At 54.4% G+C, this 14,748-nt stretch overlaps 1 protein-coding gene across 3 annotated transcripts in view; it reads left to right on the top strand.

The window, feature by feature from the left end:
* Window positions 1-14,748, top strand: part of STARD8 (StAR related lipid transfer domain containing 8) — a 57,070-nt gene that overhangs the window by 14,596 nt on the left and 27,726 nt on the right. Inside the window, exon 1 of one of the 3 annotated variants that reach the window (XM_027807837.2) lies at window positions 13,067-13,180. The exons of the other annotated variants lie outside the window; for them this stretch is intronic. Within the exon in view, the coding sequence (XP_027663638.2) occupies window positions 13,081-13,180 (100 nt within the window). The 5' untranslated portion in view covers window positions 13,067-13,080. Of the gene's footprint in view, window positions 1-13,066; window positions 13,181-14,748 lie in introns of those variants that run through there. 3 annotated transcript variants of the gene reach the window in all.

The following is a 14,748-nucleotide window of genomic DNA, read 5'->3' as shown; positions in this document are numbered from 1 at the left end:
TGAGGCAGGAGCTGAGGCATGTGCGGCAGCGGGAACATCTGCATGGAACTGGAGTCTTCTCATTTCTCAACTTCCCTTTGCCCACAAGCTCTTCCAGCCCCGCTGGGAAGTGTGAAGGAGATGTTTGATTGGATTTAGCGCTGGAAGAAAGGCTGCACTGGAAAGCGGTTGGAGCCTTCCCAGGGCCAGTGGCGAGCGTGGAGGAGCCGTCCGGTAACCTTTGTGCCGAGCTCCTGTGTGCTCCAGGGAGGACCAGCAGCGTGCAGCCACATTCCAGCAAGGCCGGGGGTCTCCCGCCCAGTTAATGATTGAGCCACAATAACCCTTCTTGTTCGAGCCTTTCTGAAAGTCATCTCCGGATACTTACATTAACTTTTCCAGGCTGCTGGGGCTGGGCGTGGAAATTTAAAGAGACAGGGTCTTTTCCTACATTTGCAGCACTAAGTTCTTTTTTAGGTGCAGGAGGTGATGGCTTGCAGGTGCTCATTGTCTGTTTGCTTTCCGGTTAATTTGACATGGTTCTGCACAAGGGATTGCTGGCGGTGCGGGGCTGCACTGGCCTTGCTCTGCCATGCTCCAGGCTCATCCCTCCTCTATCTCATACTCCTCTGGGGATGACTTGGATGCCATCCCTGGGCTTGTGGGATGCAGCTACTGCTGGGTCCAGGAGCACCCAGCCCCTGTCTGCTTAGTCATGATGCCCATGGTGGCTGTCTCACCAGCCCGCTGCTCTTCCCTCTGCCGCTTGGTTAATAATTGACAGGGTCCGCGCGCCATGTGGGCATGCTTGCCCAGCGCAGAGCTGTTTGTCGAGCCAGTTGAAGGATCCCTTATCAGAAAAGGGCACTTGTTCCCCAGTGCCGGTTACAGTGAGTAGATGTTAACGGCTGGTGCTGGGAACTGGCCTTAATGAGCGCAGCATCTTGGGGGACCTTCCCCAGTGGGCTCAGCTGTTTGGTGTCCTGCTGCATGGAGGCACATATCCAGCTTGGGTTCCTTGTGCTGTCCCATGGCTGAGCTCAGCTGTCCCCTACTGTGGCTTCCCCAGTGTCTGTCTCGCAGGTCCCCCTGAGATGTCCTGGTCTGTGTCACAGATTGTTGCTGCTGGTCAGGGGGAGCTCGGGGCTACCAAAACCCACTGGCCAGGCAGGTCCTGGCTGTGGTTTGGTGTCACAGCTGGTGTACGTGAGATGCAGCTGCTGAGGTGCAGGCTGGTCCCTAGCAGAGTCTCTCTGAGCTGGGTCTAGCAGTCGTGCAGGCTTTGCAGGGAACTCAGCCAGCGAGAAACCTCTCACTGCTGCGACTGCAAACACTGTGCTCGGAGCAGGGACAGCAGTGAGAGTTTGGGGCAGTCATCGAGATAGGTGTGATGCCAACCCCGGGTCCACTGACCTGTGTGTGAAGTGAGAGCAGGAGCAGGGGCAGCAGCTGGGGGCTGAGCCCCACAGCAGCAGTGAGGGGTCTCTGCTCAGCCTCATGAAGCGCTGTTTTTGCCCCAGCCAGGCTGCCTGCCTTGGGACACCTGGGCAGAGGTGCACAGTGTCACAGCCCAGGATGCTGCAGGAGGGGACAAGCCTTCAGCAAGGTGTGCTTGTGCTCTGCCATTGCCATCCAATGTGATGATAGTGCCCAGGCTGATGGGTGGCCAGGATAAATCCCAGAACAGCTGGCTCCCGGGGCAGGCAGCGTGGTCTTGTGTGAACATCTGGATTTCCATGGACCCTGCAGCCAAGGCCTGGGCCTCCCGTTGCTTAATTGGGAGCAGGAGTATGGTGGCTCTGAACCGAGGGGCCCAGCCCAGGCCCGGATGTGCCGGGGGATTTCCTGCCCTTTATCTGGGAGTGAAAAGCATCTGATGGCAACATGTGCATGCGGGACCTGCAGGGAGCCTGCTCCTCCTGGGCTGGTCACGGGCTTGCTGTGCCCCTTGGGAGCTGGCTGTGATGCCAGCCTTCAAAGCTCGTTGGGGCACAAGTGATTAATATCACTATTTAAGGACCCCACGCTGCCTGTGCAGGTGAGTGTGGGTGGGTGGCAGTGGGAGAGAGTGCTTTGGACCCGCAAGTCCGTCACTGCTCACTGACAATTTATTTGCAAAGGTACATCATGATGGGGTTCCTATTCCCCTTCTCTGCCCACCCCCCCCCCCAATTTTGTAAGAGTGTTTTTGGTGCTGTGCAGGGCACAAGTTCAGTCTCTGAATGGCCTGTTTCCCTGGTGCAGCACAGAGGAGTCATGCTCTCCCCCCATTCCTTCTAGGAATGGCAATGGAACGCTCCCTCTGCACCCCTCGCCGGGTGCTCCAGCTGCGGTGCTGCCAGATGTTTTGGGGGTCAAACCAACGGCTGCCAGCTGGAAGGCGGGTGTTTGTGGAGCAGGGGCAATAAATCTGCAGGTGTGGAGGGATCCGTCCCTGAGCTGTGAGCTTCCCCTGCGACTGTGGGCAGTGCAGGGTTGAAGCAGAGGGGCTGGGGGACTTGTCCCCCTTCCTCCTGCCCCTCCTGCCTTCCCACCCAGGACGCGTGTCTGCGGAATGGGGTGGCTGGCAGCTGGCAGCTCGGCCTGGGGCTGGGGCAGGAAGCAGAGGTAGAGATGACAAGAAAGTGAGCGTTTGAAGAAAAAAGGAAGGAAAAAAAGGAAAGGACTGAAGAGGATGAAGCATAGCTGCAAGCTAAAGGCTGGGCTTGTGGGCAGCAGGTCGGGCTGGGGAGGAAGGTCCTGGGGCTGCTGGCACTGGTTTGCTTGAGGGGCGGGGGTCTGGTGAGGGGCAGCTGGGGGTCCGTCTGCTGCTCCCAGTGAAACTGGAAATGGCTGCAGGCAAAGGTGTCACAAGGCTGTGGGACAGTGACACTCAAGAGTGACTCAGAGCACACTTGATCTTGTTTCGTCAGTGTCATTGGGCAAGAGCAGGACATCTGGGCAGCCAGGGCCAGTGTTTCAGCTGTGTTTTCCCAGGCAGAGAATTGCCACATGGCTGCTAGATGCCTTCCTGAGCAAACCTCCTGGGGAGGCTGCTGGCTGGTGAGAGCTGCTGCTGTGAGCCTCCTGGGCTCGGGCATGCACCAGCCTCAGTGCCTGGGGCTGTGCATGAACTGTCTGTGTGATTTCTCCTGGGATGAAGTCCTGGGAGCTGTGGTGCTGTCTCAGGAGCAGCAAGAATTTAGGAAGCAGTGGTTCTTTCCCAGCTTAAAATGCAGGGCTTCTAAAAAACCCAATGTTTGAAGCACTTAGATGTGCTTGAGATTGTGTGTATGAGAAAACAGGTCGTCGGTACCTGCCATGTGCTGGGGTGCCCCATTTCCCTGCCTGGGTCCCCTCAGCCACCTCCTGTTCCCCTCCGGCCCAGGGACGCTTCTCCTGCCAATGGGAGACTGAGCATTGCCTTTCATGGGTCGCAGCAAAGCCAGCGTTTTATCCCCCCTCTTGGTTTCATTCAGCATCCTTGCGCCCATCTCCAAATCTTTTTATCTTCCATTACAAATGCTTCCGATTCTGATCTTTTGTTGCTAATTTGGAGCAGGAAATGTTTCTCGCTGGACAGTTACATGGCCTCGTTAGTTTCTGTGGTGCATAAATCTTCTGTCTATGGCCAGCTTGGCAGTAGCTGCCTGGGAGTCGCAGAGGAAGGTACCTGCGTGTTTGCTGTGTCTTCCCAGGGCCTCATCCTGTCAGCAGGATGGATGAGTGCTGTGTTGTGGCCATCCTGAAATGGGACCGGGAGTGTGGCAGGTGGGCTGCAGAAATTAAGCTGATATCCAAATAAATGATTTACAAGAGCTGCTGTAGGACGTTGCAGTGTTTCCTCCCCGGCCGCTCGCACCATCTGATGGGAGTTGCTGTCCCTTGGCAGGGGTACCCGTGTGTGGCACGGAGCCCGCGGCTGGCAAAGGTCCCTGCTGGTGTGGGTCCCTGCTGGTGAGATGCCCGAGCTGCTTGGCTGAGGTGCAGGGTGTGTGCTGGCAATGCGGGTGCTGGGATGCCGGGGATGTGGGGCCAAGCGGTTAGTGATGGGGCAGCGGCAGCAGCATCCCAAATCCCTGTGGCAGCAGTGGGGGCTCTCGGCCGATGCCGCAGCTCCCCATCCCTGAAGGCTGAGGGAGGTGAAACCCCACCTGCCATGTTGCTGCTGGCAGCAGTGACCAGCACATGCAGTGGTTTTGCTGTGAAGACCACTTCAATTGAGAGGGGCTTTTTTTGTCCCAGTTAAATGCATACCAGGCACAGCACAGCGGTGAGAGCGCTGGGGAGCTCCGCTGGTTTGTCCAGCAGATATTGCAGATTTCAGCTGCCTGAGACATCCATCCTAGAAACTGCCAACATCTGCTGTCTGATTTGCTCTTCCTAACACCTTCTGTGGGGGCATCTCCAGAGGCTTTAGGTACCAAAATGCTTACTTGATCTCTGGATTGCCTTGCACAGCTTGTCTTGGCAGAGCCAGAGTAACAACCCTGCTCTCCTGGACCCTGTTTGCAGAAGCATCCTTCTGCTGCAGAGCTCTCCAAAGCACTTGTTGCTGCTCTCCAGGATGACTGCCAGCTCATGCAGGCTCTCCTCCTGTGGGCATCAGGGTTATTCACACTGGGTACCTCAATACACCAGGCAAAAAGCCCAGGGGCTGAGCAGAAATTGACCCTCTTCTCAGGAGGCAAGTGTGATCTCCTGCTGAACCTTTGACTTGTGCTCCGGACGGACGCTTGCTTTCCAGCCAAGTGGAAGCTGACCCTGCTGCTTTCCTTTCCCACGCCCAGGGCCTGCACACACCTCTGCAGCATGACTTTTCCAATGCTGCTGCCATTCAAAAAAAAACCAACCAAAAAACCCCCAACAAAAACCACAACAAGTATTTTAGGCATTTTGCAGCAGCAGCTGAATTGTATCAAACTACTTCGTGCATCTGAGACTTAAAGCCCTGAGTATACATTTTTTAAGGGGCACTCTTAGGGAGGCATTGCAGTCCAATGACAAGGGAAGGGCTTTTGTGAATGCAGGGAGCTGTGCCGTGCTCTTGGCTTTGCTCCTGACACTGCTTCAGGAGAGGCTTTGCCTCAGCTGTCTCCTCTGTAGAAGAGAGAGAACAGAATTGCCTTCTCTGCAGATTGTGACCTCTGAATATCGGACACTACTGAATCCTGCCACTGAGTTTTATGTATTGCTCCTGCCCCATAACACTTCCGCTCTGGCAGCCCTGGCAGTGCCTGTGCCCATGGCAGTGCTGTGGCAGCGCGTTGGTCGGAGGGCTTTCCCGGGATGCCAGATGCTCCCTCTGCTGCAGCACTGTCCTGGGTCCCCAGGAGGGACCGGGAGGGTGAGCTCTTCTCCCTGCACTGGGCTGTTTGCTTTGGAGCCTCCTTGACTGACTGTTTTGAGACAGACACCTCTCTGTGTCCTGGATTTCCTGACTTTCTTCTCTTTTTTCTTTCTTGTATTTTGTGTAGGGGTGTTGGTATGAAACCAGTATTTTACTTCCTAAGCCTCCGTATGTCGCTTTGCTCCCCAGCCCGGCTGGACCAGATGCAGTGCTATGCCTGCATGGGGCAGGAGTTGCTGGGTGTGGAGGCTGGTGTTGCCGGGAATGTGGGGGCTGGTCTGGACACGATCCTGTGCAGCCTGCTCTAGGAGAACCTGCTTTAGCAGGGGGTTGGACTAGATGGTCTCGAGAGGTCCCTTCCCACCCTGACCATCCTGTGATTCTGTGGAAATTAAGAGTAGGTCCCAGGCTATGAGCCTGTTCTGAGGGTCCAGTGCTCTCCATATCAGAAAAGAGTTTGCATTTGGATTATGGGTTTTGGACCATTTTTGCTCAAGACCTGGTCATGCTGCAAGGACACAGGGACCTCTGGCAGGAGTCTCCTCTCATGTTGCCAATCCGGAGCACACACACCTCGAAATTCCCTGAGGCATGAGGGTGGCTGAGTTTGCAGCAGGGACTGAAAAGGTTAAAGCTGCTTTGCAGTGTGATTTTTTTTTTTTAAAAAAAAGTCATTTCCTTCATGTCCAGAGACAGTTTATTTTCTGGGCATTCTCCGGGACTCAGGGAGGTGCCTTTTCTTTAAGGCATTTCCTGTAAGCAAGTTTATATTTGGACTGGGGAGGGTGGGGAGAGGAGGTGGGTGCTGAGGAGGGGTCTGGTAGCCTGAGCCGAGTGACCTCAGCTTTTGGCTCCTTGTCCCAAATTGTTTGAGGTGCCAGCCATGGGAGCAGTGGCCGTGGGACCAGCCGTCGGAGCAAGCGAGGAGTGGGTTCCTGGCCCCTGGCAGCTCTGCCGGCGTGTGCGGGGTGTCAGGGACCCAAAACACCTGTTTGCACTGATGGCTCGGAGTGAAGAGGAGGGCATGAAGCTGTCAGTGGTGCAGCAAGCCCTGCTTTACATTAAAGCCTCAGTGTTTAAATATAAGAACAAAATCCCATTACCGATCCCCCGCCTTGTTCTTGTGGCTGGTGTGCCCCCTCAGTGCATTTGGGAGCCAGGGGCTAGTGCCCAGCGTGGGGGCTGCACAGGGCAGGTGGCCAAGTGGGTGCACCCTGTTCCTCTGCAAAATGTGGTTCCCATGCAGGGGGATTCTCTGCTCGGGGATGTGCTTGGGTGCTGTGCTGTGCCAGCTGCTGTGGTGCAGCTGAACCACGGGGTGATGCACCCCAGCACGGGCTGGCTGCTCCCCTCCACCTCGCGGGGTGATGGAGAGTGAGTGTTGGCTGTTCCTTTGTCTGCAAAAAACATCAGAGAGGAGCTGCATGCTCTGGAAATTAAGCTGCCCCGAGCTGGGAGCAGGATTTGGGGTAAGGATCCGAGTCATCTGCTCAGGCAGCAGCTCTGGTGGGAATTTATGTTGTGCTGGGTCAGAGAGCAGCTGCCTTGGGCTTGGAGCTAAGCAGCTTTGTGTTTGTCTTCCCTCTTGTTGCTTCTCCCTGCTAAGTAGTGACCTACTAAAACACTGTTAAGTCCTTTTCTAGTGTCTGTAGGGTTTTTAGGTTAGCATTAGGAATTTAAGGAGCAGGCAGGTTGATCTTTGCTGTGATTCAGCACTGCTAACACCAGAAAACAGCTGTCTGTCTGTGCCCGAGAAGTGGTCAATGCCAAGAAAAGGTGATGTCATCCCCTTCCACCCCTTTAAGACCATCCCTTCCATTACCTTTAAGATGATGAAGATTAAGTGCTGCTGGACCCCAAATTCTGACCTTTGGTTAATTCTGTTCCCTCTCCCAAGGTGGCTGAGTCCCATTAAAACCAAAAACAATCAAGGAGATGTGGTAATAGAGAAAATAATGAAAATTTACTGTGCTCTTGATGCCTGTAGTGCAGGTTTAACTCTTTTCCTGTTGATATTTGATCAGACCTTGGTTCTTGTGCAAGGTCCTTGGAGCCCCGCCGCCCCTGTGGGCTCACCTCCGAGGCAGCACTGTGGTTGAAGCTGTTCTTCCGTTGTTCCCCCTGCCAAGTTTCTTCTCCCCTATTTTGTTTTCTTTTTATTACTGTGATTTCCTAACATTGGAAGAAACGAGTTATGAAACTGGAGTTATCCAAACACGTCTTGTTTGAAGATAGCGTTTCATCCAGCAGATGCAGCTTCCTGCTCTGTAAATGGTTTCCATTGTTTCGCCTTGGCTCCCAGCCCCATCTCTGTTGGGGCCACTGGTAGTGTCGCTCTGCTCCGGCAACCCGAGGAGCGGTGGTCCCAGCCACAAAATGCTGCTGACTATGAGGCAGTCTGAAAAAGCTGAACTGGGAACACTGGTATTCTGTAGATAGCCTCCAAAAGTGTTTGTGGGGCTGGCTGGAGGCTGCCTCTTTGCACAGGTTAACAAGGCAGCGTGCTTGCTGTGAGGCTGCTGCTGGGGTGTTGGCTTGGATGGCTGCTGCTCCAGCAAGGGATGCTCTGGTTTTCCAGTATGTGCCCACTCTTCCAGCAAGACTCTGTCTGGAGCATCCAGTTGGTACCGTTTCTGCTTGAACACACATCAAGTACATGCTCCAGATACCCACCTTGCTGATACGTGCCAGTAGGATCCCATATGTTTGAATGGGATTCAGCCCCTGGGGCGTGTGACCGGGTGCCTGCTGTTGAAATGGAGATGATACTCAGCATGGAGAGCAGTTGCAAAATACAACACTGTTACCAGCACCACTCTTTCAAATTTCAGCTGCAATCCAGCATCATCTTGTGCCAGGCCAGGTACAAAGACAGGTGCTGGTCTGATGGTTGGCATCCAGACTGCAAAAGGGGAAGGAGCCAGGGAGGAGAAGGTAAATAACATCAGGTGGTGCTGGTTGGTGTGATGAGGGTTACTCCCACACAAAAGAAGTGGTGTAACTTTTAAGTCTTTCATAGGCACGGCAGAGAGAGAGGGTTTGTAGATGTACCTGCAGGTGCCTGCCAGAGGGTGCTGCTGTGGTGGGCTGTGGGGGCTGGATGGAGAGCCCACCGAGGGCTCATCTCCGCAGCCACAGGCATTCCTTGCACTGGTGCAGGGTATTTCTGCAAAACATGACATGGGAAGCATTGGAAAGAATGGAATTGTTTCATTTATTTTATTAAAGATGTTCAGTTGTCACCGGGAATGGGAGACCTGGGGCTGTTTGGTGGAGAGCCACCGAGCCTGCAGTCAGTTACCCACACAGAGGAGCAGGAGGAAGTGAAGAGGTCCGCATGGTCCTCTGCTCTTCTGCTGCTGTCCTCTGGGTGCCTTACCACCAGAAGTGATGCTGAGATGAAGGTGGGTAGTTATTAGGGGTGCTCTTGCAGCTGAAGGGCTTGAGTGAGGGTGTTTGTGTCTAGTGGAAAGCACGCTCCTGCTCTGGCATGCAGGTTCAAAGAGATGGGTGAGGTGCTCATGTCATTCCCCATCCTGCCCTCCTTGATCAGTCCCCAGGCGCTGGGAGAGATCCCTGTGGTGATGATAGGACATGTAGCATGGAATTGATGTGCTCAAGAAAGAGGAAAGTCAGAGCTTGCTGATAAGCTGAAGCTTTTGTGCCTCATGCTCCATTCCCTGGGCGCATGGGTGCTGTTAGCCGTGACCTTGAACTTGGCAGAGCGCGGTACGTGGCCTGCAGCATGAGCAGGCTGCGAGTGGTTGAAGGGTTCTGGGCATCAGGAGGGTGCAGGCAGGCTGGGACTTGGCTGAAGGTGAATTTTTGGTGGATTGCCTTTCTCTTTCCGTAGAGCCTGTTTTGAGAGGAGCTGGGTGTGCCCCAGACCTCTTCCTCCAGCGCAGGAAGCCGTGGCGGGGGTCATGCTGTCCCTGGAGCTCAGGCACAGCCATCCTGCTGCCACTGCAGCCCGTGCCAGCGATGCCTGCCTCTCCTGCTCTTGTTCTCCACAGCTTTCCCACCTGCTTGAGAAGCAGTGATTTATTTCTTTTTAATTAATTTTTTTTTTCCTAAGTGGAGTTTTTTTTGTGAATATTCTTTACGGGATGTGGAGCCACAGATGTTTGCTCATTAATTAAGTTCTGCAAAATACTGGCGGAAGCAGCACCAAGCACTTGGCAGAGCTCTGCGGTTTGACGTTTTTCCTTCCTGCCCCCTTCTCAGCTATGCAAACCCTGAGTGAGCCCTTCACTCTGTGATGGCAGCCTATACCTCTGCCCCTTCTTCCCTGCCCCATCAGAGCTGTGCTTTGGGGTGGCACCTCTCGCTTTGAGGTGGCGGGCTGAGGTTGCTCAGGCAGGGTCCTGTGAAAGGAGCCCATGCCTCGCACCTCTATTTCTTTGGCCACGGCCATCAGAGAAGGCAGAGGGTAATGAGGTCAGAAGTCTCAATGAATAGTATCTGATAAGTTCACCGACACTTTATCTTTTGTCTCCATAGTGAGGAGGAAAACATGGCGAATTGCAAACATCTGTCTTGGCAGGGCCAGCCTTCCCCAGGTGCCCAGCTCTGGGTCAGGATGGGGCACCTTTTGGGCCTTGAAGCCTCCGTATTGCAAATGAACACGGAGATCTCCAGTGTCCTTGGGCTACACCTGCCCAACTGCTTCACCTGCTGTCTGGGGGTACATGTGCCACTCCTTGAACAGGAGCTGTGCTTGTAAATGGCTCCTGGCAGCGTGGAGATAGCATGGATAAATACAACTCGATGTTGTGTAAGTCTGTGTTTTGTGGATTATTGAGGCACTCTTGTTTCTTGGCCAGGCTCCTGAGCCCACCGGGGCATTAAACGATGCACTAGTGGCCGCTCCCCTTGCTCCCATCTCTGGCTTTGCCTGGAGCCAGGCTGTGCTGGCTGTGGGCAGGGGGAACCATGGGCTGCCAGTGAGTTCCTGCCCACGGCCGCTGCAGCTGCTTTCCTGCCCAGGGTCGGTGCCATGGCCCTGCCGTGGTGCAGAGGTGCCAGCAGCTGGTAGGGCATATCCTGCCTGCTGCCAGTGGCTGCCAGCACCTCCCTCCTGGTTACTGCCTTGTTATCTCTCTGGCCCAGCCGGTGGGCACATGTAATTTATCTGGTAATGGCTCCTTGTACAGAGGGGAAAAGAGCAACAGCAGGCAGGGCTTGCAGAGAAGGAGAGCATATCAGGGAAACTGAGCCTGGCAAGCGTGGCTTGACCTGCCTGACGATGCTGGTGGTGTAAATCAGTAGTCAAGGTTGTGGCAGAGAGCAGGAGACCAACCACTAATCCTACCCTCTTGCGTTGGGATGGCATCCTCTGGCAGGGTGAGGGGGGGGCTGCATTGAGACCTTCAGCAGTGCAGTTTTGAGGGATGGCCTGAACCAGCACTTGGTACACCTTAGACCCTTCTTGGGGCAAAAAAACTGTGAGTGTGCAAGCTGCAGGTTGTGTGGGGGAAAATGAAGGGCAGAAAGGGATTCTGCTCATCTCCAGCCCTCTCCACCTCGGCAGGTGCAGGGTGGGAAGGGTGCTGTGTGCTGCTTCCCAGGAGTGCAGGTGGGGATGGCAGAGAAAGCCCCACCTGCCTGTGCCAAGCAGTCCTGTGCGTCCCTCTGGTGCCAGCGGCAGGTCCCGGCGTGGGGATGGGCACACCAGCATTCTGCAGTGGAAGTGGGAGGAGATGCCATATCCCACGCCTCTGTCCAGGAATGCTCTGGAAAGCCAGGGAGAGCAAAGATCAGCTCCTCTGCTCTGGCTTGGTGGTCTTAGCCAGGAGGCACATTGTGACCCTCCGCAGCTCTGCAGGCAGGCTGCTGGCAGGTAGGGACAGAATGCTCCGTGAGCAGCTGGCAGGCAAGAGCAGTGAGTCCTTCAGTGCAGCGGTCATGGGTCATATCACCCTGCACATGTGTGTGCGTCCGTGCGTGCCATCCTGCCTGCCGGGCAGGATCTTGGAGCATGCCTGTCTGTGTGCATGCCGCTTTAGCTCGCTCAGCGGCGCGTAGGTGAGCAGCCATGCATCCATGAATCCAGGCACTGGAACATGCATTTTTTGGGGGCAAGAGCAAGGTACAGGCTGGCTCAGATGGGGCTGGATAGCAAAAGGCTGTGGTGGCTGGTGGGCGGGTGCTGCCTGCCCCCTGAAGATGCTGACCAGGATGGCTGGTGTGCCGGGCTAGCCTGTTGCAAAGGGATGGGACTAGAGGCTTTCACAGCCTGCTGTTTCAAAGCAACTCAGCACTTGGTTTTTCTAACCACTGGTAAAAGCCGAGTGTTAATTAAGGGCTTTGAGTCCCTTCAGAAAACATGGCATGTGCGAGTTCAAAATCAATGACTCATAAAAATAGACATAGATGAGGTTTAGAAGGATGTGAGCCGATTGATTTACCACAAATGACGCTAACCTCAGCTCTAAGGTAGAGGTTTTCTGAGGCAAAGGTTGCCTGAGAAACGTCAACAGGAGAATTGCCGCACGCTAGTGAGACTGAAAAGTAATGCTTGCTCAAGAAGACATAAACATTTTGAAGAGTTGTTCTGAAGGATGCAAAGATGACTGCTGGGGAAGTTTACATGTGTAAAATACTGCCGTGCAAAGCATCTTAAGCGTGGGACTGAGGCGGTCCTGAGGGGCCCCGGGAATGGGCAGCCCCTCTGAGGTGCAGGGAGGGGGATGATGCTGCTGAGGTCCCTCACCCTGCAACACATGGCTGTACGGGTTTTGAGCCCTGGGGAGGGCTCTTCCTGGCTGGTTTCCTGCTGGCCAAGAAGACCTGGATGAGCACCATGAGGACAGCCTTTGCTTTGGTCCTCCTGCTCCACAGTGATGGGGAGACTGGGGTTCCTGCAGCCTGCATGGCCCTGCAGCAGAAGTTTTGTTGGAGAGTTTCCTCCATGTGTGATCACAGGTGAATATTCCAGTACAATTGTCTGTAGGGCAAAGTTTTCCTAGTGTAACACCTAGAAAGCATCAGATGCGGGCTGGAGCCTCCATCAGCCCTGTGCATAAGCCCATCATCAGGAGGGGAATTTGTTTCCCGTTAGCAGCAGGCTCATCCTTGCTGTGTCCAGCTGCGAGCACAAGCGAGACCATTGTGCTGTTGGGGCGATATTCAGTCAGGCAAGAAAACCCCCAAGTAGGTCTTGCTGTGACAATGCTTTTTTCACTTCCACAGGGGCTTTCATGTGGAAGGGAAGCTGGAAAAAAACATGCCTGTTCCTGCAAAAAGGCGCTGCTTTGCCAGTAACTGGCCTGTTTTCTTAATGCTGCTGCTGCAACAGTTGGTGTGTTCAATTAGGGCTTCCTGCTGTCTTGTAACCCATGGGCTTCTCCTTGGCCTGACCCGGGGGAGGTCCTCCTCTGCTTCTGACCTTGCTGTCTGCAGCCGCAAGCAGTGACTCGGATGCACTCAGCGTCATCGCTTCCCTTGAGCCAGAATAGCTGTGCAGGGGGGTGTGAGCTCATGTGCCTGTTAAATGCCTTGGAAGTCTGGGAAGTACTTGGTTAATTAACAGAACTGAAGCAGAGGGTGATTTTAACCATCTCTGAGAAGCGTTTTGTATTGCTTACAGCAGAGGTCTGAGATTCAGGACTATCCTTTGGCTGCAGACCAGTCCAGTTCCCCCCGTGCATCCTTAGCCCCCCCGCCGCAGTGTGAGCGCGCCCCTGGGCTGTGTCCCTGGGGCTTTGCTCACCTTGGCTCCTCAGGAGATGCTGTGCTACACACGCAGGGCCACGTCTGAGGCTGCGTGCAGGATGTGGGCAGGCATGTCCGTGGAAAGGGGCACAGGGCTGGCTGGCAGAGGTGGCTGTGCTGGCTTCTCTGGCAGGAGACAGACAGAGGGGACCAAGCCAGGTAAGTCAAGTCTGTCATTCCCGTGGTTTGTCTTCCATCGGGATTCAGCATCTTGACTGTCAGGCCAGCATATGAGTCTATTACATTGCTTGAGGCCAGCTTTTGCATCCTGTTTTGTAATATTCCCTGACATTCCCCACATTCCTGGCAAGGAAACTTCTGTGTGATTTTTTTTTTTTTTTTTAATATTCCTTTGTCTTTTTGCACAACTGTGACATCTTTTAAAACTACTTCTCAAAAAGTCCCTTGGCCTGCTCTCTGCAGCAGCTTCTGTTAGCTTCATAAAGAAAAGGAAGCCTTGAGCTTTGACTCCAGCCCCAACACCATCTCCTTCCAATGGGAAGAAAGGGAAAAAAAGAGAGAGCAAGGGTCATGGACTCCTGTTTGACATGGGTGACCTCCGTAAACCTCAGGTCCATGCTATCTGGTTCCACCCTTGTCCTAAGGTTTCACTCTGACCTCCACATCTTTGTGATGATTATGGGCTTGTTAGCTGTGCTTTCATCACTGCTGCAGCCCGTGTGGACAGCTCAGTCTGGAGGGTCCTGGGTTTGGAGCAGAACTGTGTTTGAAGGCAGAAGCCACCACAGTGGTCCTTGTGTTGGTGTCCTGCCTCTAGCGCTGGCCTTTTCTGTCTTACCTACCATTGTGTAAGGAAGCAAGCTGAGGGGTGGGTGGGATGTTTTGCAATGCTGTATCCCTTGATAGGGGATGAGAGACAGATCCTGTTTCCCGCTGGGAGTAAGAAACAAGGTGAGAAAGAACGAACCTGGTGTTGAAGCCCATGGTGCGACCTAGTGGAGAGCTTGGCTTGAATCAATACAGCTTGTTACCAGCTGCATCAGGTTATGTCTGGGAAACACGTCAGCCCTCCTTCAGTCATCCTGCAGCCTGCCTTTGGAGAGACCAGGAGGAGACCAACTTGAGAAGGAGAAGCGTGAGCTAGTAAGCCAACCTGCAGGTCCCTGTGCCAGGTATTCTCCTGGGGCCCCCTTCCATTGCTTCTCCAGGCAGCAGCTCTCCAGGACATACAGGGAGCCCCTTGGATGGGGTATGCCAGCTCCGCCTTTCTCCCAGGGGTGAAGGGGACAGTGGCACTGGGACCTTCTCTGTGACTCAGAAGGAGCTATAAGTTCAGGGACCCTTTCAGCCTCCTCTCCTGGGCAGCATTGCAGTTTGCTTTGGGTAAGGGGATGCCCGGCTGTCTCTCCCATCGCTTTGGAGCCAGCAAAGGCTCTCTCCTCCCTTCTCTCCCACCTACAGATGTTGGCGGACTGGAGACCCAGGAGGCAGCTGCTGTTCTTTTGCTGCAGCTGGAAATTAATGGTCTGGTTTCCTTCTGTGGCGCCACGGTAGCATTAATTGCAGGAAGGTCCCACCAGTGATAGTGGTGGAAGAGGTTTTTCCTGGGGAGAATCAGACCAAATTCCACTTGCTGAGGGGGAGGGTGCTGCAGCGGGCAGGATGTGTGTGTGGCACCTGCCTGTGCCTCCCTGCACGCCTTGCCCTGGCTGGGACTCAGCCCCATCGCTGGCATGAGTGTGGGTGGCATGTCCCCTGCAGAGAGC

The sequence above is a fragment of the Falco cherrug genome, chromosome 15 (assembly GCF_023634085.1).
Source record: "Falco cherrug isolate bFalChe1 chromosome 15, bFalChe1.pri, whole genome shotgun sequence".
Lineage (NCBI taxonomy): Eukaryota > Metazoa > Chordata > Aves > Falconiformes > Falconidae > Falco > Falco cherrug.
Note: the sequence above shows the minus strand (reverse complement) of the source record. Positions and strands in the feature narration are given on the sequence as shown.